General features: G+C 46.5%; 2 protein-coding genes across 6 annotated transcripts; one reads left to right on the forward strand and one right to left on the reverse strand.

Moving 5' to 3' along the window:
- Positions 1-107: 107 nt before the first annotated feature.
- MED31 (mediator complex subunit 31) lies at positions 108-5,737 on the reverse strand. The gene is made up of 4 exons (XM_086359522.1): positions 5,655-5,737; positions 4,717-4,794; positions 4,153-4,249; positions 108-483 (listed from the first exon to the last, which is right to left on the reverse strand). The coding sequence occupies exons 1-4, from the start codon at positions 5,680-5,682 to the stop codon at positions 291-293; spliced, it is 396 nt and encodes a 131-aa protein (XP_086215648.1). The 5' UTR covers positions 5,683-5,737; the 3' UTR covers positions 108-290.
- Positions 5,715-19,337, forward strand: C19H17orf100 (chromosome 19 C17orf100 homolog). Of its 5 annotated transcripts, XM_086359526.1 has the most exons (5): positions 5,715-6,822; positions 8,860-9,017; positions 13,059-13,691; positions 15,050-15,209; positions 19,201-19,337. In XM_086359526.1, the coding sequence occupies exon 1, from the start codon at positions 6,124-6,126 to the stop codon at positions 6,499-6,501; it is 378 nt and encodes a 125-aa protein (XP_086215652.1). In that variant the 5' UTR covers positions 5,715-6,123; the 3' UTR covers positions 6,502-6,822; positions 8,860-9,017; positions 13,059-13,691; positions 15,050-15,209; positions 19,201-19,337. The 5 variants fall into 5 exon arrangements, with proteins under 5 accessions (XP_086215652.1, XP_086215651.1, XP_086215653.1 ...); XM_086359525.1 differs by lacking the exon at positions 13,059-13,691; XM_086359527.1 differs by lacking the exons at positions 13,059-13,691; positions 19,201-19,337 and adding an exon at positions 17,316-18,964.
- The last annotated feature ends 5,801 nt before the right edge of the window (positions 19,338-25,138 follow it).

The following is a 25,138-nucleotide window of genomic DNA, read 5'->3' on the forward strand; positions in this document are numbered from 1 at the left end:
TTACCTCATGCCCCACTGCCTTAAATAGGTCTGCAGCACCTAACATTTCTGTTCTTCAGACATTTCTGTGTTAAATACTAATAAAAGCTTACAAATCCACAGAGAAATCAAAGTAAAACAATTCTGGTTTAACAAATAATCTAGTAACAATAAGAGTTCAATTAAATAAGCACACTAACAGTTCTGGCTGCTACCATAATAAAGGTACGTAGGAACAGTCTTTTTTTTTTGTCTTCACTGTACAAAAGCAATATATACATGTCTTAGGAGCCTGGTGGGGACCCAGCTTTTTACTTTCCCGACGTGTTATTCTGCTGTTGCTGCTCCGCCAGGGCTTGCTGAAGGCGCATCCGCTTCCGGGAATAGTGCTGCCAGTGCAGAATCTGCTGCTCGTCAATAAACTTCGCACACTGAGCGTTCACCAGCTCCTTGCGGAAGTGCTCGTACTGGAGCAGCTCTAACATGTGTAAACACTGAGGGTACCTGGGGTCAAGTTTATAAGTTAATGATTGACGTAGTAATACCACGCTCTAGTTAACTCACTTAAACATGCTTTTGCAGTCTATCATTTCTGTAACATTAACTTGGTATACTTTGGTGATACATTTTTTTTTCCTGCTTATACAGAAAAGCTAATCATCAAAAGTCAGCACAATTTTCAAATGTGAGAAAATGTAAGCTTAGAAAAATTAAATAATTTACCTAAGACCACACAGTAACTGGTAAACAGTGTAACTGTCAACTGGTAACACAATAACTGGTCAACATCTGGGGGCAAATCACACTATTCTCTTCTGGTGATTTCCAAGGTAAGGAACAGGAACACTTTATTTTCATAATTATGTGTTTAATACTTATTGGTTTTCCATAAACTATGGTAAGAAGACAGCTTTTAAAAGTGAGTCAACTTCAGAAAAAACTATGCACAGATATTGTATTCCTGTTTTCCACAGGGATATAACAATTCTGAAATTATGTACATATACTCTGACGTTGAGCAAGTACACTATAAACAGAAAGCCAAACTTCTGGCTCTCAGAAAAGTAGTTTCAGATAAGGAAGGGGGAAGGCTAGAATGAATCCTGTTATTAAGTTGGAATTGAAAACATCAGGATGAACTCATGGCTTTATACATACACACACACAGATATAGAAATAGATACACACAGACACATTTCTAGCTTTATGTGTTGAGAAAGCCTTTCAAAGACACTCCAGGACCAATGAGCACACCGGGTACCCAGATCATGGGTTTTAAATAGTATTATCCAGGGTTGGTTGGAGACATGGCTAATGCTACGGCTAACACAGGAAAGTACAAGATGAGCCTGGACTATTACATAGTGGCAGAAAGAAAAATGCTCAAAAAATATACGGATTTGTTGAAAGTACACAGGAACCAATTTGAAGGGGCTCCCATTGGCTATATCTGGGATCACTAGTTCAAGAAGATACATAATTATAACCCACAAGATAAAGAATCCAGGAGTCCATACTGATGTAACTTTATAAAATGAATAAATCAGGAACAAGGAAATATTCTGTCCTTACAACTGAATTTCAACAAACAAAATGAATAAAGAATTATGGAATTAGAAAATCACCACAGAAAAAGCTTTCAAGCAAGTATTTTCCATAGATTGCCAAAGTTAGGTAAAAGACTGAAATATGAAACACGATACTTACATAGTCTCAAAGCATTGCCTCACAAGATAGGTATTAAATACAAAGCGAAAAACAAGTAACTTGATACAGAGAAAACTAGCAGCCACCAGCTGAACCAGGTCATCAAAAGTCTGGGGTGGAGCCTGAGCTCTGCATTCAATGCTGCTGGTCTGAGGACCACAGCAGGGCCCAAGGCCATGTTTCCTTATTGAACATTTGCTTCCTATACTCCAGAGATACATAGTTGGTTGTAATTCTCAGCAGCTAAGCCTGGAAAGCCCTACTCACACCTACTCTAGCTATTTCCTTCTCATGAGGATGTTCTATCAACAAAGACCTAGGTTTGGAACCAGCTCTGCCCATTCTCCAGCTGGGTGTCCTTGAATAGGGTACTTAACCCTTCTTAAGGATTAGTTTCTTCCTCCGTAAAATAAATTAATGTGATACCCAAGAGGACTGTCTTCAAGTAACAAATGCTACTTCTCAATAACTGGAACTTAAGACATACAGTGGTCATTTATAAGACTTGGAGAAGACCATGCTCAAAATAAGGGACTATAAATATTTTAATAGGCTACAATTATAGCATCAACCAACAACATGAAATAGAGGACATACAAAAGCAAAGTTTGCATTTAGATTTTTTTTTTAAACAAATTAGAAATAAATGGAGAACTCAACTAACATCACTGATGAAAATGAGAACTGAAGGATTTTAGCTGACATAAAGCTCCCAGCAAATCAACACTGTGAATCTTTGAATGTAAGAGATAAATTACAGCTGCAGGTCATGGCTATTAGTGAAATTGTGGAGGAAATTGTCTAGAAGAGGTAGCTGCTCCTCTGCTCTAGCCAATGACTGACCTGGGAGAACAAATACCTGGGGTTACCATATCTTCCAGAATTTTAAAGAGAAGCTAGAAATCTGAATCAAAATATGAAACTCTCCAATCTTTAAATGTTGGCAACTAGTAAACAAAAACCTTGTGCAGAAATGAAATGGGGGTTAATTTGCAGCCTCTCTTAAATTTAAATATCTGAATGGTTATTCTTCAAGAAGGCATAGATTGGTTCTGGATTAATTCAGGGACAAAACTCAGAACATGAGTTAAAGTTATATAGAGGTATATCATGTTATAGGACTTCCCTGGTGGCTCAGACGGTAAAGCATCTGTCTACAATGCGGGAGACCCGGGTTCGAGCTCTGGGTTGGGAAGATCCCCTGGAGAAGAAAATGGCAATCCACTCCAGTACTATACCTGGAAAATCCCATGGACAGAGGAGCCCGGTAGGCTACAATCTATGGGGTCGCAAAGAGTTGGACACGATAATACAAGGAGGAACTTTATGGAATCTAGCTAACAATGGAATTGGCAGCCCCTGATGGAGTAGTATGTGTTCACTGGAAACCTCCAGCCAGTAAACAGATGACCATCTCAGCAATGTTGTGGGTAAAATTGAACCTGACGGTGTCTAGGGCTCAGTGTCCAACACTGAGTCTCTAAGTCTATGATACATCCATATAACATGTTGCAATCTAGTAAAAAAAAAAATCTTTTCTCTGGATTATTAAATGAATAAGTGGTTCTTTTATAAAGGGCCAGTAAGGTGGCAAGGGTCCCACAGGCAAAAGGAGGATGTGGACTTCATAAATCAGCTGTTATTAGACAGAGAAAAGTGGCTTGACCAAAGTACAAGTCTGAAACATTCTCCTCTCAAATTTGTTTGTTTAGGGGAAAAAAAAGACTAGACGTGTCAACACTGCTTTTTGACTATCTATTTAAGACAAAGCAGAGGTGGGAGTTCAAGGCTTATTTTTTACCATTAAAAAGAAATGTTTGTGATTATAATATGCTCCTTGCATTTCAGTAAGCCTTAAAACGAGAGTATCTATTGCACAACCTGAATGATAAATTCATGTATTTATTATGTAAGATATATAAAATTAGAAAGCAGCTATTAAGACTTGGGTAAGGTTACCTTCTTCAGAAACCCTTGCTTACAAGTAAGTGCCCCTTTCTATGTTCTTTCATTTTCAGGCTATGGCTGTCATTGCATATATAGACTGCGGGTTCCTTGAGGTCAGAACTCAGTGAGATGCAGGGAGTGGTATAAGATAAGGTCAGAGAAGACAGGGACAGATCACACAGGACTAAGAGACTAGATTTTCTTCTGCATGCAATTGGAAGCGACCAAAGGGTTCTAATGGAATGTAATTTCTATTTTTAAGAGACCAAGTTGGCTTCTGTGTAGAAAATGGTTCTTCTTTGTTTGGCAGGGCAGGGAGAAAGGAGGAATACCAATAAGTAGATAACTGCAGTTAAGTTAGAGATGAGTGTGTCTCATATTAAAATGGAGGCAACTGAAAGGAGACCAGAGATTCAACAGGTATTTTTTCCAACGTGAAAATAAGAAGTCTATTAAATATCAGTGCTTTGGGGTATAAGAAAGTACACACACATTTAGGACTATAAAAATTAAACTTACTTTAGATACTTGGCATATTCTGGTTCTTTCCAGTAAAGCAAGTACTTAAGATAATTAACAAAAGCTTTATCTTTGAAGTAACCTCTTTGGGCAAGAACTGAAAGGCATAAAAAAAAACAATACATCTGTAGAGCACACCAGTCCTTGGACTACTGATTTGTGACTCACATAATCGTAAAGAATTTACTTACATAACATTCCCACCACCAACACACACTGAATTCAAAACAGAAGTCCCAGTTTGCTCAATTATATATACCAGTATAAGGGCAACAGTCATTCCATTCCATTGAGAATGTGTCAGACTAGATACTAAAGTCATCCCTCAGAATCCATAGGGAGTTGGTTCTAAGAGACCCCGCAGACACGAGAATCCACAGGTGCTCCAATCCCTTGTACAAAACAACACAGTGCCGGGATGGTGTTGTCACCCTCAGGATGGGCAGATTCCACCAACTGAGGCTGCATCCAAGGATACAAAGGGCCGATAGTACTATGAATTTTGACTCTTCTATCAGAAATCACAATTAGCTACTCAATTCAATGAGGTGCTCAACAACTTACAGTTAAGGTAATTTGGGTTGGCTAAACACTGTACAAATTCCAATTCCAACTGAAACCGCAGTCGATTTCCAGCATCATCTAGGACAGAAGATAGCAAAATCATCCAAATAAATGTCACTGTATATAATACTGATTTGTAGACAGAAAACAGCAGTACAGACACCTGACTAATGCTGGGTTACATGAAGAAGAGCGTGCAAAGGTTTTCCTAAACTGGGTGTGGGAGGAGAAAAACCTTCCTTAGAAGTCTAAGGAAAGCAAAGCCCTGATTTTAATTTAAAAAAAAAAAAAAAGGTTTCTCTAAAGTTAAATTATCAAAGAAAACAAGATCATACATGGAGCAGAACATTAATCACTCATGAGCCACTATGTTGGAACTTCACAGTGATCACTAGGATAAGCTGCAGCAATGTGCCTTGCCTTAGTTTGATAATGCGTTACAAGCTGTTAAGTGATCAAGCTTAGCAAAAACAAAGTAAATGCTAAATCCATCAAGAGACGTTCAGAATGCAAGATGAAAGAGACCCTGGTGAGTATGCAAGATCAAGAAACGCGTGCTTAGGTGAGACCCGTCAGTGGCACAGTAATACAAGAGTTCGCTGACGATATTTTAAACTTAGGCAAGCTCATCTGAGATGCAAAAATACAACTCGAGGAAGCGGTTTATGATCCAAAATCTCTCCTTTAGTCTTGCCGGAAGCCGGTGGGGCCAGTGTTTGAATAACTAACGGGGAGAAAGGATCGGCCAACAAAACAAATTCTGAAAAGGCCAAATTACCTTCACCCTTCCAGACGCTAAAAAAGCCCTGGTCCCTCCCGCTCCGATCACTCACTCTGCCGGGAGTTGGGCCTGGATTCTCAAAAAATCCCGGGAAGCAGGTGTCTGGGCCCGGGACAGTTTCTATTTGACAAAACGCGAGGCTCAGAGCGCTACTCACCTGTCTCCATAGCGACGGCCGCGGCCATCACCAGCAGACACTCTAAGTCCCCAACAACCCCACACAGCCAGGATCCGAGAAACGGGGAAGGTCCGGAAGTCGCGGCGTTCCCTTCCTGCCGCGGGGCGGTGTGGGATGCGGGGGCGGGCACAGCTTCGCAAGGGGGCGGGTGGCTCCGCCCATCCAGGGCCCGCCCCGCCCCAACCCCGCCTCCACCTGGACAGGCTCTTGACAGGATAGGGGGCGGTGCGGGGGCTCTCGAGGGGACTAACCCAGGGTTCCCAAAGAATCTTAGGCCTCCCCGCCCCTAGATCACGGTGCCTCCACGTGGGTCGCGGGACCCTCGACCACCGCTCTCCCTGCATCACAATGGCATGTGACGTCGCTCCTCACCGTATAAAATAATCCTTCGGGGATCGTGGGGCTGTGGGGCCTCCAAAGGTCAGCTTGGCCCTGTTACCCCCATAAGATGGCCTCACCCCTTCGGGGAAAGCCCTCTCCGGCCCGGGCGGAATCCATCTGCTCCGAGGAGAAGGCGACGGTCAGCGTGGAGACCTCGTCCCACCGCGTGGAGACATCCTACCGTCACGTGCGGACATCTTCCCGGCAGGTGGAGACCACCTATCGCAGCAGCGAGGGGCCCTCCGTCTCCCCCTCTGGGAAGCGACTCCCTCGAGTCCTCGAGGTGTCCTCCCAGCACGTGGAAACCGCCTCGCAGCTCACAGAGACGGCTTCCCGCCACGTCAGGGCCTCGTCCCTGCGTGTGGAGACGTCTGTGCACCGCGTGGAGAGCCCGCCGCGGCGGGAGAAGCCGGCCGCCAGCCAGAACGTCCAAAAGGCCCGATGAAATGCTGCCTTCCTTGGGGCCACAAGAGGGCCATGGCCCTTGGCCAGGGCAGAATCGCCTCCAGTTCGCAGCCTGCCTGCTGCCAGGTGGACCGATCATCTTTGGTTTCCTGGAAACAGTCCACAAATCAATTTAAGAAAGAGCCAAGCTGCGGTTTCGGGACTTAGCCAACATCCATTGACCCTCCTGCACCTTGGACCAAAGGCAAGCCTTTGACCCAGTGAACTATTTTAATTTGAAGCCTGCATAAAAAGTTTTTAGGCTCTAGATACTGTATGTGTTAAGCTGATGGAAAAGAGACTGTTTGAGCCTCCAAGGCAGGTGAGTTTTGAATTTGGGGCCCCTTGAATGACCTTGGCTGCTTCAACCCTGGAGAAGGAAATGGCAACCCACTCCAGTATTCTTGCCTGGAGAGTTCCATGGACAGAGGAGCCTGGCAGGCTACAATCCATGGGGTCACAGAGAGCTGGACACAACTCAGCGACTATCGCTCACTCACTGAATGACCTTGGCTGCTTCAAACTTAGGGACAAGGAGCAAACAAATCATAACAAGTGGAATTATATGCCTGCTGTAAACCTGAGGTGCAAGCAACAGACTTTCCTTAATTAATTAGTTGGCCTCTGTTTATGTTTCAATATATTTCTCTTTATGCCAAGTCCTTGTGCCTGGTAGCCATACACACAGGTTTTAATAGAGGTCACATGTAGTTCAAAGTGAAAAGTGAAGGTCAACGTCAACAATCAAGAATAATCTTGGGAAGGAAACCTGACCTGTGATTTGAGGAGGTGCAGGGGAGGAATATTTATTGAGCACCTACTCTGTGCCGGGCGTGCATTTGGGCTATAGCAGTGAACAAGGCAAACAGGGTCCTAGCCCTCCGGGAGCTTACACTCTAGTGAAAAGGCAGACAACAGATGACAAACCAAGAGTTTTCTATCGTGATGAGCACTATGAAGGAGACAAACAGGTGATGTGATAGAGAATATGCTGACCAGTACCTAGTTTTTCTAAGTTAACCTGGTTAGCAGCAACTGAAGGCAGGTCAGGGCTACCCGCCTAGATCAGCAAATCTTAATAGATTAGTAGGTGGAGCCATTCAAGGTGGCCTTGGCTGGGAATGAAGGGACATCCCTGCTTTCAACAATATGTGCTATTTATCCCATTTAGCAGGATGTAAAGACCTGGATTCTGTGGGACCTCATTGGGAGATAGAGTACTTGCTGTTGGCAGGCACTGTGATTCATTACTCACATTAATTCATGTAATTACAGGGGAGTGCACTGGAATAGGACTCAGGCCAGGGGAATGTCATAAAACCCCAGAGGCACCCCTGATGCTTCTGCTTCATCAAACTTCTGCTATAGACTAACGCTTTGGGATTTTAGTTTTTGGTGAGCTTATTCACTCTTTTTAACGTGACAGACCATGTGCATTAGATACACACTCTTAATCGGTGTTTTTAAATGAGTAAAGTGGTTGCTTTTCTTTAACTGTTCTTTATCAATGTTTTCATTACAAAAGTGATAACGTGCTTAATGTAACAAGTGAAATAATTCAAGATGTGTAAAGAATCTGTCATCATTGCTTTCCATTTTCTCCCTCTGGAAATAATTCGTGTCAGTAACTTGGTGTATACCCTTCCAGACCTTTCTGCAATAAATGCTCCTGATCTCCTTATTAGTCGTACCTGGAAAACTGGTAGAAAGGTTACTGTGAAGAAGCCAAGAACTTGATTTCTAGATGATTGACTCTCTTGGAATCTAATCCCTTTGTTTTACTTAATAAGGAGACTGAGGCACAGAGTGAGAGCACCTTGCCAGTCACATGGCACTTAGCCTACCTGCAGCAGCACTGCCTCCACTGGACTCTCAGAACAGCAAAGATTTTTCCACTGGAAACTCATTCATTTAGTTGTCAGTGGCCTGTCCACATTACCCATTAAAGATACCAGGAGAAAGGGCTAATTAAATGGTTCTTTAGTGTGTCTTTGATGAGATTCTTTACCAGTCCCAGGGCCACTTTATTCATTAGGCATGGCAGGCTGTAATCCTAGGACCTGCAAAAAATTGTTGAAGCTTCAAAAATCCATTGGCTTCAAAATACAAGTAGAAGAAAATAGAAAAATTGAAATTAATAAGGGTCAATGGGCACATCTTGTAATACATGTGATATGATATGGATCAGGACCTCCAAAGATAAGAGTATCTAAGATCCAGGCTTAAAATGGCTCTGCCAAGGTAGCTCTACACTGATATCTGGGCTCCGATGAGATTACAGGGTAGGGCCTCTCTCCAAAAATGTTAAGACTGATAAGACTTTGATTCCTTTATTTTCTCTTTTCTCTCTCCTGACCAGACTGACCTTCCCACTGACTGAGAAACTAGACCTCCGAAAGTGAATTCATCCCTCTGGGCCTCACTGCCCCCACTGAAAATGAGATGTTTGGACCAATCTTTGAATATGTGATTCCCAAAGTGAGGAATGAAGACACTGCTGCAAGATGATTTTAGGAGGTATGAAAACATTTTTTATTTTGATAATTAAATTTTTTTTCAGTGTTTTTCTTTTGTTCAGTCACTAAGTCATGTCTAACTTTGCAACCCCATGGACTGCAGCATGCCAGGCTTCCTTGTCCTTCACTGTCTCCCAGAGCTTGCTCAAACTCCATTGACTCGGTGATGCTATCTAACCAGCTCATCCTCTGTCACTCCCTCTCCCCCTGCTCTCAGTCTTTCCCAATATCAGGGTCTTTTCCAATGAGTTGGCTCTTTGCATCAGGTGGTCAAAATATTGGAGCTTCAGCTTCAGCATCAGTCCTTCCAAAGAATATTTAGGATTGATTTCCTTTAGGATTGACTGGTTTGATCTTGCTGTCCAAGGGACTCTCAAGAGTCTTCTTCAACACCACAGTTCAAAAGCATCAATTCTTTTGGCGCTCAGCCTTCTTTATGGTCCAACTCTCACATCCATACACGACTACTGGAAAAGCCACCTGGACCTTTGTCAGCAAAGTGATGTTTCTGCTTTTTAATGCTCTGTCTAGGTTTGTCATAGCTTTTCTTCCAAAGAACAAGTGTCTTTTAATTTTGTGGCTGCAGTCGCCGTCCACAGTGATTTTGGAGCCCAACAAAATAAAATCTGTCACTGTTTCTACTCTTTTCCCCATCCATTTGCCATGAAGTGATAGGACCAGCTGCCACGATCTTCATTTTTTGAATGTTGAATTTTAACAGTGAATTATATATAATATAAATATAAATGTATTATATATATATATATAGTTATATATATGTATATAACTAACATTCATACTTGTTATTTCACCAATATTTTACTTCAGCTATAGTGGACATTTTTAAATGTTTAAATGAATTGATTTAAAGAAAAAATAGATTCCATAAACAGTCAGCCTTCAGTGTGGCCAGAAATTTGAAAGTGATATGGAACACACTGATTAGTGTTTGGGAAATGAGGCACTAATTTTGTTCCCTAAGTGATTGGTTTTTTAGATGCATGAGAAAGCCTGGGACTGTGAGGTCTATTTATTGTATTGTAATCATAATTTTTCTTACTCATGAAATAAAAAATAGAAAATACAGAATATATCAGAGTGTTCACACATAGTAAAGGTAAGAGTTGCTTTGTGAAATTTTTCTGTATTGTCACAGTGTGCTAAGTTTCCTCAGTCGTATCTGACTCTTTGCAACCCTATGGACTCTGTCCATGGGATTCTCCAGGCAAGAATACTGGAGTGGGTTGCCAATTCCTCCTCCAGGGGATCTTCCCAACCCAGGGATCGAACCCGGATTTCTTAACATCTCCTGCATTGGCAGGAGCGTTCTTTACCACTAGCACTGCCTGGGAAGCCCTGTCACAGTGTAAACTATGTTAATATTGGGAGTCACTGTCCAGAACGCTGAAAAAAGAAAATGCATCCTCTGAGTCCATGACAGTGTCTGAGTTTGTGCCATGACAGACCGTGGACAGCAGAGGTCAGACCATCCCCACACCGCACGGCAGCAAAGGCTGATTCTTAGCTGAGCAGAAATCTCAGGGGCATGCCAGGCAGCAGAGAGGCCTGAGGCCAGGCCTGAGGTGACAGAAAATCACAGTTGTTAACAGATAATCTAGCTTGTTTGCCTGCGGCAGTGACCACTTCTGAGAGGGACCAGAGCGCCAGGAGCTCCCTGGCCCTCCCCGGGAGCACTCCAGGCGGCACTACCGCAGCCACTTCCCAACCTCCACCCGCAAGCTGGATTCTCATCTCTGAACTTTTCCTAACATCCTGGAGCTGCTTCCATGTCTGGTGCTTCTCGGTCTAAGGCCCCGTGATTGAGGATTACGCCCAGACACGTTCATCTTGAAAGTTAAAGCATCTTCGTGTAATTCGCCCACGCTGATTTAATTCGAGTTACACGTTCCATTCCAAAAGGAGCCTTGAGAGTGGAGACCAGCCAGCACACGGTGAGCACTCCCTCTCCCCTAGACACTGTCCAGAGCACCCCTATATCCTTCACACCAGCATGAGGTGGATCAGAACACGGGAGCACAGAGACGTTAAGGCACCTACCCCAAGTGACCAGCCAAGATGAGGGGCTGAGACCCAAGCTGACTCCAGAGCTTGTGCTCTTTAACTACTAGCTTCTGCTGACACGAGAGGCTGGAGAGCCTGAGAGCCTTCCCACATCTCTCTTTTTTTTTTAATTTCTTTTTTTTTCCAAGTCTCTTTCTGCTAGTCCCAGTGTCACATCCGGCAGCCTCTTCGGTCCACATCCTCTCTGATCCCCCTGTAGCATTTGACCTCCTGTAACATCCCCCCCTTGAAATTTTCTCCTCCATTAATTTCCATGGAGGAGAAAATCCTGCTTGTCCTCAAAGCCCTGCTCCATTTCCACCCCCACCAAGGAGCCTGGTCTTCCACCCGACCCTGAGCCTGCTTCCCGAATCTTCTCACTCCCCATTGCTGCTCCCTCTGTTTATAGCAGCCATGTGATTGCTCTTTAAATTACTCCTCGTTGTTTACTCCTGTCTCTCCCATGAGACTGAAAGCACATCAAGGGCAGGGACTATCACAAAGCCTCTTTGTGCCCAGTAACTATGCCCTGGCCGAATGAACAAGGTTTGGTTTGTCTGGACACAGGCATGGTCACTGAATGTTCTTAGCCCCCCTGTAAGGCAAGGGCATCCCCTGGCAGTAAGCAGGGAAAGCACAGGGGATGTAGCTTCTCCAGAGCACAATTAAGGACACATTTGCAAAGCCGGACGGGCTTTGAATAAAGACAGAATTGTTCAGTGACACATGCTCACTCATACTACATGGTCTTTTTTCCCTTCTTTTTATTCACCCACGATTTACTGAATTCCTGCTCAGTGCCAGCTTCTGAGATGGTCGCCAGGAGCTAGGGGAAGAGGAAAACTGGATGATTCAAGTCCAGAAGCACATCTGTGCCTACTGTTGGGGTAGGCCAGGAAAGGTGACCCCATGAGCCCTCCTTCCCTTTGCCTTCTGTTATAAATTGCCTTCACCTCATGATGCTTCAGCTGGGAGTCCAGACTGCAGCTGGCTTAAACAGATTGCTGTGCTTGAAAATAACAAGACACTTCAGAGCCTGCAAAATCAAACTTTATCCCTTTTCTTAAATAATAATGCAACTCCATGGTGTCAGTTCAGGCTTGACTTCTTGGGGTATGACCTTGGAGTGACTCAGCGGGCATTACCCAGATTCTCTGGGGCCACCCAAGTGAGCTGGCCAGGTGGGCAACCTCAGCTGAGACTGTCTCCCCACCAGTCTGAGGTCTGCGGATCAGGCTTCATGGTTAGAGAGCTCCAGACAGGGAGCGGCAGGGCAGGTCCCTTGGGAAGACAGGAGTGTGTGAGGAGCCAAGGACCACTGTTCCCCACAAGCAAGGGTGGGGCCGCCCAAACATCCAGATGGTGGGATCACGTATGTATTATTTTTTATGTACTGATAGTTTTATTTTCTGTTTATTTGCATGTACCACAGTCTTCATATTCTCTATTTGTGTAAATATTTATAGCAGCCTTCCTATAGTGTGTTGGACAGAACGGAGAACACTGCACTCGTCATCCTTTAATGTACAAGCCTGTTATTTTTCTGTTGAATTGTTTCCTCACAACCCACTCCCAGGAGTTTAATTACCACAGGCAAGGGGATGAACATTTTAATAGCTCGAGAGTCGTATAGCCTAATTCCTTCCCTAGAAGACTGTGCTAATTTGCAGGGCCCCTGACAGTGTGTTTAAGCTGGCTTTACCACAGCCTCAGAGCATGAGATGTTGTCATTTCCCTAATGAGTGCTAATTTAGTAGGTGTGGAGTAGCACATTCAGCTACTTTAACGTGCATTTCCCTGACTGCATCGAGGATGAGCGTGTTGTAGGTACTGGTCCCTTCTTTCGATGGCCTTCCTGCGTTGTAGGCCCTGTGTGTCTGTCTCTCTCTGCCTCTCACTGCGTGTCAGCCTCTCTCTTTCTAAGCCGGTCTCCATCTTTCCACCTCTGAATCCTGTTTTTCTCTGGTTTCTAACTGGGCAGACACGTGGCTGATCCGTGACGGTCCTGGACGAGCCCTGACACGCTGCCGGCTGGACCCAGACACTGGGCCCTCCCCAGTGAACTCAGATGAGGTTCTTCCTTCCAGCGGGGGCTCCTCTGGGCTGACCTCCCAGGAAATGGCTGGGAATGACCAGGCTGTCCCTCCTCAGTGAGCCCTTCTAATGATGTGTTCCAGGCTCTCCATCCTCGGGACAACGCGCCAAATGGACCTGCATGTCCTGGCAGTTGGGAATGTGGGGTCTGACAGAGCCAGTGAGCGGGGTCCCAAAGTCCAGATAGGTGACAGCAGAGGGGCCCACAGAGGCGAACGGCTCCAGCGAGCCTTTTGCCCAAAGTGGCGGAAAGAGCTCACCTCTCAGGCAGAAAACCCCCTTGGCCCCAGGTAGATGGAGAGCACCCAGCACTCCATAGTGTGGCAGGAATGGGGGGCTGGCACACTGCTCCACTTCCAACGGTCTTGAAGGTTCTTGGGCACTTGGGAAGATTCCAGAAAGACTTCAGAAAAGCAGCTGACCTCAAGGGGAGCTATGCACTTGCACTCGGCGAACCCCCGTGCTTGGCGAGTTGCTGACTCCAGGCACCAGACCTGCCTGCCACCACTTGTCACTGAAGGTAGACGGGCCTTGGGGGGTCTGGGCCTCTGCAGTCACCTCTCAGACTCCGTGGATGGTTCTAGAACGTTAGAGTCAGAGAGATTGTTAAAAGCCAGACAGGAACTCTAACATCAAGCGTTCTGCCCTTTCATTTAATGTTTTCAACATAACTCAGCTCTTTCTAAAACCATTATTATATAACAAATGCATGATAAAAGTTAAAGTGTTAGTTGCTTACTTGCGTCTGACTCTTTGTGACCCCATGGACTGTAGCCCACCAGGATTCTCTGTCCATGGAATTCTCCAGGCAAGAATACTGGAGTATATAGCCATTCCGTTCTCCAGGGAATCGTCCTAACCCAGGGATCGAACCTGTGTCTCTGTAATTGCAGGCAGATTCTTTACCAACTGAGCCACCAAGGAAGCCCATAAAAATGCATGCCCACTCTTAAATATTTGGAAAACACAGAAAACAACAAAGAAGGGAATACAGTACCATAGATTCACCAAAGATCATTTTAATTATAAGTAAAAATAATATTTTTATTATCACCAAGATCATACAGTATATATTATACAATTTTGTATGCACTTTATTCACTTTAAATTATACATTATAAGCATTTTCAACATAGTGAAATATTCTTCATAAACACTTTTAATTCTTACATACAAGTTTTGAGTGAGACACAAATAAATACTGAGTTAGCCAAAAAGTTAATTTGTTTGGGGTTTACTATGGAAAACCCTGGATGAACTTTTTGGCTAACCCAATACTTACTGTCGGAGAAGGCAATGGTACCCCACTCCAGTACTCTTGCCTGGAAAATCCCATGGACGGGGGAGCCTGGTAGGCTGCAGTCCATGGGGTCGTGAAGAGTCGGACACGACTGAGCCACTTCACTCTCACTTTTCACTTTCATGCATTGGAGAAGGAAATGGCATCCCACTCCAGTGTTCTTGCCTGGAGAATCCCAGGGATGGCAGAGCCTGGTGAGCTGCTGTCTATGGGGTCGCACAGAGTCGGACACGACTGAAGCGACTTAGTAGTAGTAGTAGTAGTAATACTTACTGTTATCCCAATGTTTGTCATCTATGTTTTTTGTTTTTCAAGGATGTAAAAACACACCAGGGTGGTGGGGAAACACTGAGGTAAAAATCTTTTAAATATAAATCTTTGTCCACAATTTGAATTTCCCCTTAGATTATTCATACACATAGAGTATAAACATGTTTTTAGTCTTTCGACTTTGCTTTCCAGAAAGGTTGAGCTAATAACACATATTTGTCTCACCACATACAACTACATGAAGAAATATCACTTTAAAAACATTTACTGATCCGAAAGGCAATGAGTCTATCTCTTCCTTTTAATAGGTAATTTGAGACTCGGTGAGGAAAAGAGACATGCCTGCGGTCATCCCAGGAATGTGTTATCTCATGCCATCCTCTCAACAACCTACAGTATCAGGGAGCTAAAGCACGTGGATGGGATAACCTGCTCAGACTCTCACTCAGCTCATGAGACATGGAGCCTGTGAGTTTAATCCCGCATAGTCGGGAACCCCGGGCCGTTCACCTCAGTTCTATGGCTGCTTCTTGTTCCCAGACAAGATGCTGAAAGGTGGTTTGGGGCCAAGACCTGAAAGAACTAGGAGTTGGATGGATTTACCCTATAGACAGAGGGGCACCACCATTAATGGGTCTTAAGCCTCAAGACTGTGTTTTACAAAGATATTTCTGGTGGACTGGCTGGGGGAGGCTGGAGGCAGGGAGGCTGGTGGGGGAGACGCGGGGCACAGATAACGTGGACGACAGAGGCCTGCACGGAGCCATGTGCACGTGTGCTTGTGGGTTACGGGCCGTGGGCAGTCGGGAACACGAGGGGTCTGGGGAGGCCTCCTGCCATGCCCTTTTCACTGGGCAAGGGCCATTTTTATCTGCTACACGTCAGGCAGAACCTGTGCCAACTGCCCAAGACTGCACCTCAAATCTAGCAAATAAGAGAGAGGACGGTGTGGATTACGTTATATTTAAAACAAGCCCACACAATGCCTGTAATTTTTCATTCTGACTCCGTAATTATAGCCCAAGACCGGTCAGATCATAGTTATCCCCACACCGACCCGCTGTTGAGACACATTGAATTAAAGGCTCTGCTGCTCCTTCAGATTCTATTTTGGACGCCAAGCACTGGCAGGTAACTGGCCTTTCACGAGACCCGTCTCAGTGGAGCCCCTCCCAGAGCAGCCTGCACGAAGGCCAGGTCAGCACTGGGCCCTTGAGAAGACCCCTGATGCTGTGATGCTCTGCCCGGCCTGAGCCTTGGCCTGGAGCCAGGGCCTGGAAAGCTTTGGAGGCGCCATCCTTGGAGCAGGCCTGCTTCCCACAGTCAGGCCCATCTCGGAGCTTCTGCACTCTGAAAGATTCCTGCCCCAGACCTTGACCAGGGTCCCAGGGTCAGATAGGCCAAGCCCTGGCCGTCGGGCACAGTTGTCACAGATAGGCTGGCATTGCCCAAAGGGGCCTGGTTTAGAAAAGAGGAGAGGAAAAAGCACAAAGAGCACAAGCCAGCCGGGCTCACACAGGCAGCCCCTGTGACTAACCCGCTCTGGGATCCACCAAAGAACACCACCTCTCAGCCCCTGGTAGAGCAAGAGTGGGCTTGTCCCTGCCCACAGACCTGGAGCCCCACTGCCCTTCCTCCCCGTGCCCCCCGCCCCCACACACAGGCCTGCCTCCAGATTACCCTGGCAGGGAGATCAGCTAGCTCCCACTTTACATAAACTGCATGTCTGGGCTCTGTCGGAGGCCCTTCACTTGTATCATCCCATTTACTCATGTCACCCCTGCCAAGTAGGTGTGACTAGTGTTATCGCAATCTCCAGTTTAGACTTGAGGACGTGGAGCTGAGAGGTCAAGCGTGGGGCTTCAGGCCACTAGTTCATGTGTGAAGTAGTGGGAACCAGAATCCAGTGGTCAAACGTCTCCCCAGATCTCATGGCTCGTCCACAGGCAGCTGGCCTGAAACCACCAGGCTTGCACCCAGCTGCTGGGTGGTGGTCTCACACTCCCCCTCCCCCTCCCCCCACTGCCGGCGGCTCGCTTAGCACTTGGGCCCAAAACAGTCCAGTCCCAGTACCTGAGCACAACTCTCCTGCTACACACGGCTCTGTGCCTCAGCCAGCTCCCTGCTCCGACCCTTGCTCTCACGTCCCGCTATAGAACGAACAGTTCCTTCCTCTGGCCTTTGATGCATCTTGCACACGCTTCTGCACTTCTGTTTTTACATCTAGGACATTATTGTCACTATTCACATGGCTCTCCTACCAGACTTCTCAAAGGGAAGGGCCTGTGTCCTATCTCTCAGTTACTATTTTGATACCTGTGGCTGCCTACTCTTTGTTGTAAGAAAAAAGGAGAGTCTGAAAAACTATTCATCCTTCAAAACTATGGCTAGTTCAGTTCAGTTCAGTTCAGTCGCTCAGTCGTATCCGACTCTTTGCGACCTCATGAACCACAGCACACCAGGCCTCCTTGTCCATCACCAACTCCTGGAATCCACCCAAACCCATGTCCATCGAGTCAGCGATGCTATCCAACCATCTCATCCTCTGTCGTTCCCTTCTCCTCCTGCCCTCAGTCTTTCCCAGCATCCGGGTCTTTTCAAATAAGTCAGCTCTTCACATTAGGTGGCCAAAGTATTGGAGTTTCAGCTTCAACATCAGTCCTTCCAATGAACACCCAGGACTGATCTCCTTTAGGATGGACTGGTTGGATCTCCTTGCAGTCCAAGGGACTCTCAAGAGTCTTCTCCAACACCACAGTTCAAAAGCATCAATTCTTCAGCACTCAGCTTTCTTTATTGTCCAACTCTCACATACATGACTACTGGAAAAACCATAGCCTTGACTAGACGGACTGAAAGATGAACTCCCCAGGTCGGTAGGTGCCCAATATGCTACTGGAGATCAGTGGAGAAATAACTCCAGAAAGAATGAAGAGATGGAGCCAAAGCAAAAACAACACCCAGTTGTGAATGGGACTGGTGATGGAAGCAGGGTTCGATGCTGTAAAGAACAATATTGCACAGGAACCTGGAATGTCAGGTCCATGAATCAAGGCAAATTAGAAGTGGTCAAACAGGAGATGACAGGAGTGAACTATGGCTAGATGGGACCTAAATTAACTTAAACGCTTTTGCATAGCAAAGGAAACCATAAACGAAAAGAAAAGACAGTCCTCAGAATGGGAGAAGATATTTGCAAAAGAAGCAGCTAAAAAGGGATTCATCTCCAAAATATACAGACAGCTCATTCAGCTCAGTACCAAGTAAACAAAGAACCCAATCAAAAGATGGTCTTCAAAAAATGGCAGAAGACCTGAATAGACATTTCTCCCAAGAAGACGTACAGATGGCCAAAAACACATGAAGAGATGCTCAACATCACTAGTTATTAAGAGAAATGCAAATCAAAACTGTAGTGAGTTATCACCTCACACCAGTCAGAATGACCACTGTCAAAAAAATCTACAAATAATAAATGCTGGAGAGGGTGTGCAGAAAAGGGAATCCTCCTACTCTGTTGGCAGGAATGTAAATCGGTGCAGTCACTATGGAGAACAATGGAGGTTCCCTAAAAGATTAAAAAGAGAACTGCCATATTATTCCACTCCTGGGCATGTACCCCAAGAAAACTGTGATTCAAAAAGATACATGCTCCCCAATGTTCATTGCAACACTATTTACAATAGCCAGTACATGGCAGCAACCTGCATGTCCATCAACAGAGGAATGGATAAAGACGAGGTGGTACATATATACAATGGAATACTATTCAACCAGAAAGAGGAACGGAATTGTGCCATTTGCAGACATGTGGATGGACCTAGAGACTGTCATACACAATGAAGTCAGAAGGTGTAAAACAAATACCGTCTTAACACATATGTGTGGAATCTGGAAAAAGTGGTATAGAGGAACATACTTGAAAAGCAGAAATAGAGACACAGATGAAGAACAAATGGACAGCTACCAAGGAGGGAAAGGGGTGGTGGATGGCATGAATTGGGAGACTGGGATTGACATATTTACACCACTATTATACAATAGATAACTAATGAACACCTACTGTACAGCCTAGGGAACTCCACTCAGTGCTCTGTGGTGACCTAAATGGGAGAGGAGAAAATGGGAGAAAAGAGGGGATATGTTTATAGGTATAGTTAATCCACTTTGCTATACAATAGAAAGCAACACAGCATTGTAAAGCAAATATCCTCCAAGAAAAATAGTCAAATAATTGGAAAAAAAAAAAAAACTATGCCTAGGGATAGATCCTGGGAAGCCTTCCCTGATTCTGGCCAAACCTGTCTGCTCCAGTACAACCAGGAGGAGGATTGTTTACCTGGGTATGCCTTAGGGGGCCAGGAGAGAACCCCAGTCTTCCCTGTGACCCCATCTCTCAGGCAGAGCATGCATCTCGCAGGGGTCAGTAAACGTAGGACTGAATTGCTCTTTGCTTCAGAGACCCAGATCAATGGCACCGTGACCTGAACCAGCCAGCCGCCCAAGTCACCAGGCTGAAACCACCGAGAGCTGGCACGCCAAGGATGTTTGCTGAGGAGGGGAACACAGAAATAAAACCTGACTTTAAAAAAGAAACATGCCCCATAGGTATACTATTTATACGAAAATCAGCTGTGATTTTAGTAACTGCCCTCCCACCTCACCTCTCCAAGGTGTGCCCTGCCTTCCCACAGGGCGCCTCTACACCCCACACACCCAGTAATCATGGCCCTATCTGCCCCGTCCCCTCCTCTGTTTGCTCTCTGGGGTTTCCCTCGATTGCAGGGTGAGAGTTTCCAGACGCCCCAGGGGCCTGTCCCCTGCCTGGCCCCAGACTCCCTCTCTCCCTCCCTGACCTGCCCTCGTCCGGGCCCACGGCCCGTGGGGTGGCAGAGGGGCAGGGCAGGGAGTCAGCCCCTTAACTGAGCCAGAGCAGGGCAGATCCAGGGCCCCTGGCTCCAGATGCCAGGCCCTGCTCCTCCCAAGTCTCTGTTGAGCCGCAGGACCCTATTCCCTAGTTCAGACCAAACTCAAGGTCTGCATGGCACGGTAATGGGAATGGGGTTTTGGGATCAGGCTTGGGGTTCTCTGGCTCCTCCTGGGCTGCCGGCATCTAGCCAGCTCACCTACCTCCCACCCTCCCCCAGCCTCAGACCCCTCCCTGGCCAAACGGAGCCACACCTGCTGCACCAGTCTGCTGAGGGCCACACCACGAGGCACGGAAAGCACAGGGCTGGCCATTCTAGCACCGGCGCCGTGTGTGAAACCTGGCAGGGTGAGAAATTGCAACTGGAGAGCAGCCACTCCATGCTTCCTGTGCGCGCATCAAGAATCAAGCTCCAGGCACTTCCCTGGTGGTCCAGTGGTTAAGACTCTGCACTCCCAATGCAGGGGCGTGGATTCGACCCCTGGTCAGTGAACTAAGATCCATCATGCCGCATGGTGCAGCCTAAAAAAAGAGTGAAAAATAACACATAATCTTTTTTAAAGGTTGTCTTTAAAAAAGAAGAGAGAAAGAATCAAGCCCAGGGCACCCCCGCCCTGGTTCTGTGAGCCTCTTCCTCTAGTCTCACCCTCCCCCCCTCCATCAGCTCCCTCATCCCAGAGTCCCACTGGGCACTTAGGGAGCACCCCACTCTCCAGCAAGGTTCCTGCTCCTCACGGAGGGCCAACTGGGTGAGGGGTACCAGGGGGCCCTCAGTATCATGGCAGGTCCCTCCTGCTTCCAGCCAGACCTGGGCAAGCCTGAGGCAGGGGGCTGGGGCTGAGGCTCACCATCCTGGGAAGCTTCTGAGCCTCCCTCACAGCTCAGCACCCAGGCAGGCACCCAACAACCCACAGCTGCGGTTTCCAGAGAGCCGGGCCTCCCACCGCAGGGACAGTAAGCTGAGAAGCACTGGAGCTATAAATGTGAAGTGGTGAGCCACAGGACACTGCCGCAGCCCCACAGCGGCCAGGAGCCGGCCTCTCCCCTTCTCCCTGCCTCCCTGCCTCCCTGCTAGCTCCAGGGCCCCCCGCCAAGCCTCTGAGACCGCCCAGGCCTGCCCACCGGCTCGGCTCCGGCTCCGGACTCCGGACTCTGAGATTTGCTGCCGCACCCCCACCTCGGGAGGCCCCAGGCCTGGCTGGGGGCAGGGCAGGCAGGACAGCACACAGCACTTTGTACTGTCAGGGCCTCTGGTCTGACCCCCCAAACATCATCTTATTTCATGTTGACTTACACAAGAGGAGAGAAAGAGAGAGAAGAGTGTGTGTGTGTGTATTCAGTCACATCCAACTCAGGGACCCGATGGACCATAGCCCACCAGACTCCTCAGTCCATGGGATTCTCCAGGCAAGAATACTGGAGTGGGTTGCCATGCCCCGCTCCAGGGGATGTTCCCAACACAGGGATCGAACCCTGTCTCCTGCATTGCAGGCCTATTCTTTATTGCTGAGCCACCAGGGAAGCCCCACACAAGAGGAGAGGGGACCATAATCTGTTGGAGCTTACTGCTTCTAAAGGTCTTCCTCCAGCCGGGGTGGTACCCAGTCACAGCTTCAGATCCATCTGGAGGCCACCTTGACCTTGGGGACCTGAGGCTCCTGTGGTCCTGACGGGCATCCTCATAGCCCCTGTCAGAAAGGAGACTCCAAGAGCAGCATCGATGGCTGACGATGTAAGAGCAACCCCTTCACCAAGTGCCCGCTCCCCCGTGTGCCCCGCCCAGAGCTCTCAGACTGAGGGAGGGCCATTGTTCCACAGGCAAGAGACCACACCCAGGGGGAGGTCCAGAGCTCCGCTGTGCCTTGGGTCTCCCCGCTACTCCCACACTTCAGGCCTGGCTGGGAGTGCAGTGTGAGGTGGAGAGCAGGGGCCCATCTGGAAGGGTCTTGGAAAACAGAGAAAGGGAAGGAAGGCCCCTCTTTCTCTCCTCACAGACAGAGCCTGCCAAGGACAGGCCAACACCCCAACACCCCTGCTCTGCTGGACAGTCTGTCCACTAGCACAGGCCCCTCCTGTCAGGCTGACCAGGAAAGGTAAGGTCACCCTCAGCGTGTCTGTCACCTGCCCCACACGAGAGCTCAGAGACGAGCCCTTGGGTCTCTGGGGAGGCCGCATGCAGTAGGATTGTCCTGAGCCACTCTCTTCAATGTCCCTGAGCTGGCCCCCTTTCAGGAAGGAGGACAGAGATTGACGCCTAGGAAGTGCCACTATCCAAGGTGGAGGCCCGCCAGGAGCCTGTGAAGAAGCTCTCTGGTCTGGGTGATGGGGAAAATGGGCAGCAAGGGGCCTCCAGACATAACCACAGGCCCAAGGGTCACTGACAAAGGAAATCACCGGGTCTGGTTCCGGGCTCACAGCCTGTCCTCCCTCCCTGTGAGCCAAGGAGTTTAGCTTCCTAAGTACACAAATGGAGAAAAACAGCCTGGGCAAATGTTTGGTGCAAAAAGCATTTAGTATTTCTTATTTGTAAGTATTTCTTATTTATTTCTCTCACACCTTGAGGCATGTGGGATCTTAATTCCCCAATCAGGGATCAAACCCCGTATACCCTGCAGTGGGAGCTTGGAGTCTTAACCACTGGACTGCCAGGGAAGTCCCTTGTTTGTAACAAATTTTAAAACTTTACAGGGGGACAAAAAGTTGTAATGTGTGGGAAAATACCATTTTGTTATGTAAGATGGATCAACATTGTAAAGATGGCATTTCTCGTCTAACCTAATATATAAACCTGCTGTGATTCATTTATTCATCTAATATGTGTGGAGTCATTACTATGTACTCCGTATGTTCTAGGCATAGGGGAACATAGGAATGAACAAAACAAAAATTCTTGCCTTTGTGCAGCTTACATTTTTAAAGATGGGAGAGAGAGAGACAAAGAGCTGGAGAAGTAAATTATATAGTATATTAACTGAGAAATGCAAGAGAGAAAAATCAAGGACAGTATAGAGAGCATGGGATGGATGGGGAGTTATAATTTGAAATAGGCTGAGTAGTAGTAACATTTGAGCAGAGATTTGGGTGGGGGCACTGCTGTCGGATCTTAGTTGCATATTTTGTTGTGGTGCACAGACTCTAGTTGTGGCTCTAAGGCTTAGTTGCTTCCTGGCCTGTGGCATCTTAGTTCCCTCACCAGGGATCAAACCCATGTCCCCTGCATTGCAAGGTGGATTCTTAACCTCTGGACCACCAGGGAAGTCCCTTGAGCAGACATTTAAAGAAAGTGATGAGGCAGGCGCGCACTTGGCGTGCTCTAGGAGCATCGAGGAGGCCTGTGTGGCTAGATCGGAGCGTGTCAGTGGTTCTCAGATACTGGGGATGCCTGGAGGCATTTTTCACGGACACAACTTGGGGTGGGAGGCGTGGGGTTGCTGCTGGCATCCGGTTAATAGATGCCAGGTTGCTGTTAAACACCCTGCAGGGCACAGACAGCTTCCTACAACAAAGATTTGTGTAGGAATCCCAGTCATGCCGAGGTCAAGAAACCCTGAAGAGTGAGACCAAGTTGGAGAAGAGAGAGCCAGAGAGGTAACTGCAAACCCGGTTTTTGTTTTGTTTTGTTTGAGCTAGAAAAGCTGATTCAGAAATTCTTATGGAAAAATATGTGAGAATAGCTGGAGGGGGGCAGGAAGTGGGAAGGATTAAAAAGAAGAATTTTTTTTTTACCAGATTATAACATACACTATAAATATTTTGGGGCGTCCCTGGTAGTTCAGCTTGTAAAGAATCCACTTGCAATGCAGGAGACCCCGGTTTGATTCCTGGGTCAGGAAGATCCGCTGGAGAAGGGATAGGCTACCCTCTCCGGTATCCTTGCCTGGAGAATCCCCATGGACAGAGGAGCCTGGCGGGCTTCAGTCCACAGGGTCACAAAGAGTCAGATGCAACTAAGCACAGCACATAAATACTTTTATGACAAATGACTAACTTCCTTAATATATAAAGAGGTCCTATACGTGAATAAGAAAAGACCTTTAAAAAAAAAAGTCTCTTAGAAAATAAGAAAAAGGGAGTTTACCAAAAAAAGAAGAAAAAGGATACACAAATGGATAATAAACGTGTGAAAAAATAATAAGTGTTACTTGCAATTTAAATAAATAGGAGTGAAAGTCATGAGAGCATTTTGCAACCATCAGAGTAGCAATGATTGAGAAATTTGATTACTTAGGATATGTGAGAATATGGGTTCTTGCACAGTTCTTGAAAATATGAATTGACAGACCCTTTCTGGAAAGCAAGTTGGCAATATGTGTCCCTGATTTTTTTTTTTCTTTTTTCTGCAGCTTGTGGGATCTTACTTCCCCAACCAGGGATGAAACCCCGGCCTTTGGCAGTGAAAGCAGAGAGTCCTAATCGCTAGACCACCAGGAATTCCCCTCTGTTCCAGATTTTAAGACATATACCTTTTCATCCAGCATGCCATTCTCAAAAAGTATTCTACTTACATAGGTTTACAAAGGTTTAACTACAGCCATGTTTACTATAGTCTTAGCAAAAGATTGGAAATGACCCAAATGCCCATCAACTGGGGTCTTGTTTATTATACAATATACACCTGCCAATATTTGATCCCTGGGTTGGAAAGATCCCCTGGAGTAGGAAATGGCAATCCACTCCAGTATTCTTGCCTGGAAAATCCCATGGACAGAGGAGCCTGATGGGCTACAGTCCATGGGGTTGCAAAGAGTCGGACACGACTTAGCAACTAAACACATACACACACTTACCATGGAGTACTATGCAGCTTTTAAAAAGACTGAGGCTTACTCCTAGGCACACAGCCAAGAGAAGTGAAAACACATGTCCACAAAAAGATTTGTGCAGAGAATTTTATAACAGCTTTATTCAGATAGTCTTCACTTGGAGCAACACTAATATCCATCAGAGAAAAATAAACAAATCGTGGCATGGTCATACAATGAGAAACTACTCGACACAACAAAGAAAGGAAGGAATGCGTACACACAACGGGAATGAATTTCTAAAGTGGTGTTGCACAAGATAAATCAGACACCAGAGTACACACTGTATGATTCCACTGATGTGAATTTCAACAGGCAAAACCAACCCATGGTGATAGAAATCATACCGACGATTGCCTCAGGAAGATGCGGATTCCTAGAAGGGGCAAGAGAAACTTCAGGGCGTTAGGAAATGGAAATACGGTTCTGCTTACATGTTGTATACAGTGTGTACAATCCCTGAATCGTACACTTCAGATCTGTGCGATTCACATCTCATTTTACCTCACTTTGAAAACAAAACCAGGAATCCCCTGGTGGTCTAGTGGTTAGGACTCCATGCTTTCTCTGCCAGGGTTCTGGATTCAATCCCTAGTCAGGGAACTGGGATTCCACAAGCTGCAAGGAATGGCCAAACGATAATAATTTTAAAAAATAAAAGCAAAATT

Source organism: Bos grunniens, chromosome 19 (genome assembly GCF_055505025.1).
Source record: "Bos grunniens cultivar Pamir isolate PY7600 chromosome 19, Bosgru_T2T1.0, whole genome shotgun sequence".
In the NCBI taxonomy this organism is placed as follows: Eukaryota; Metazoa; Chordata; class Mammalia; order Artiodactyla; family Bovidae; genus Bos; species Bos grunniens.

Coding starts and splice junctions, on each gene's coding strand:
- MED31 (XM_086359522.1), bottom strand. CDS start 5,682: ATGGCCGCGGCCGTCGCTATGGAGACAG. Junction 4,250..4,716: donor CAACCCAAATTACCTTAACT/GTAAGTTGTTGA, acceptor TATGCCTTTCAG/TTCTTGCCCAAAGAGGTTAC. Junction 484..4,152: donor GAATATGCCAAGTATCTAAA/GTAAGTTTAATT, acceptor ACTTGACCCCAG/GTACCCTCAGTGTTTACACA.
- C19H17orf100 (XM_086359526.1), top strand. CDS start 6,124: ATGGCCTCACCCCTTCGGGGAAAGCCCTCTCCGGCCCGGGCGGAATCC.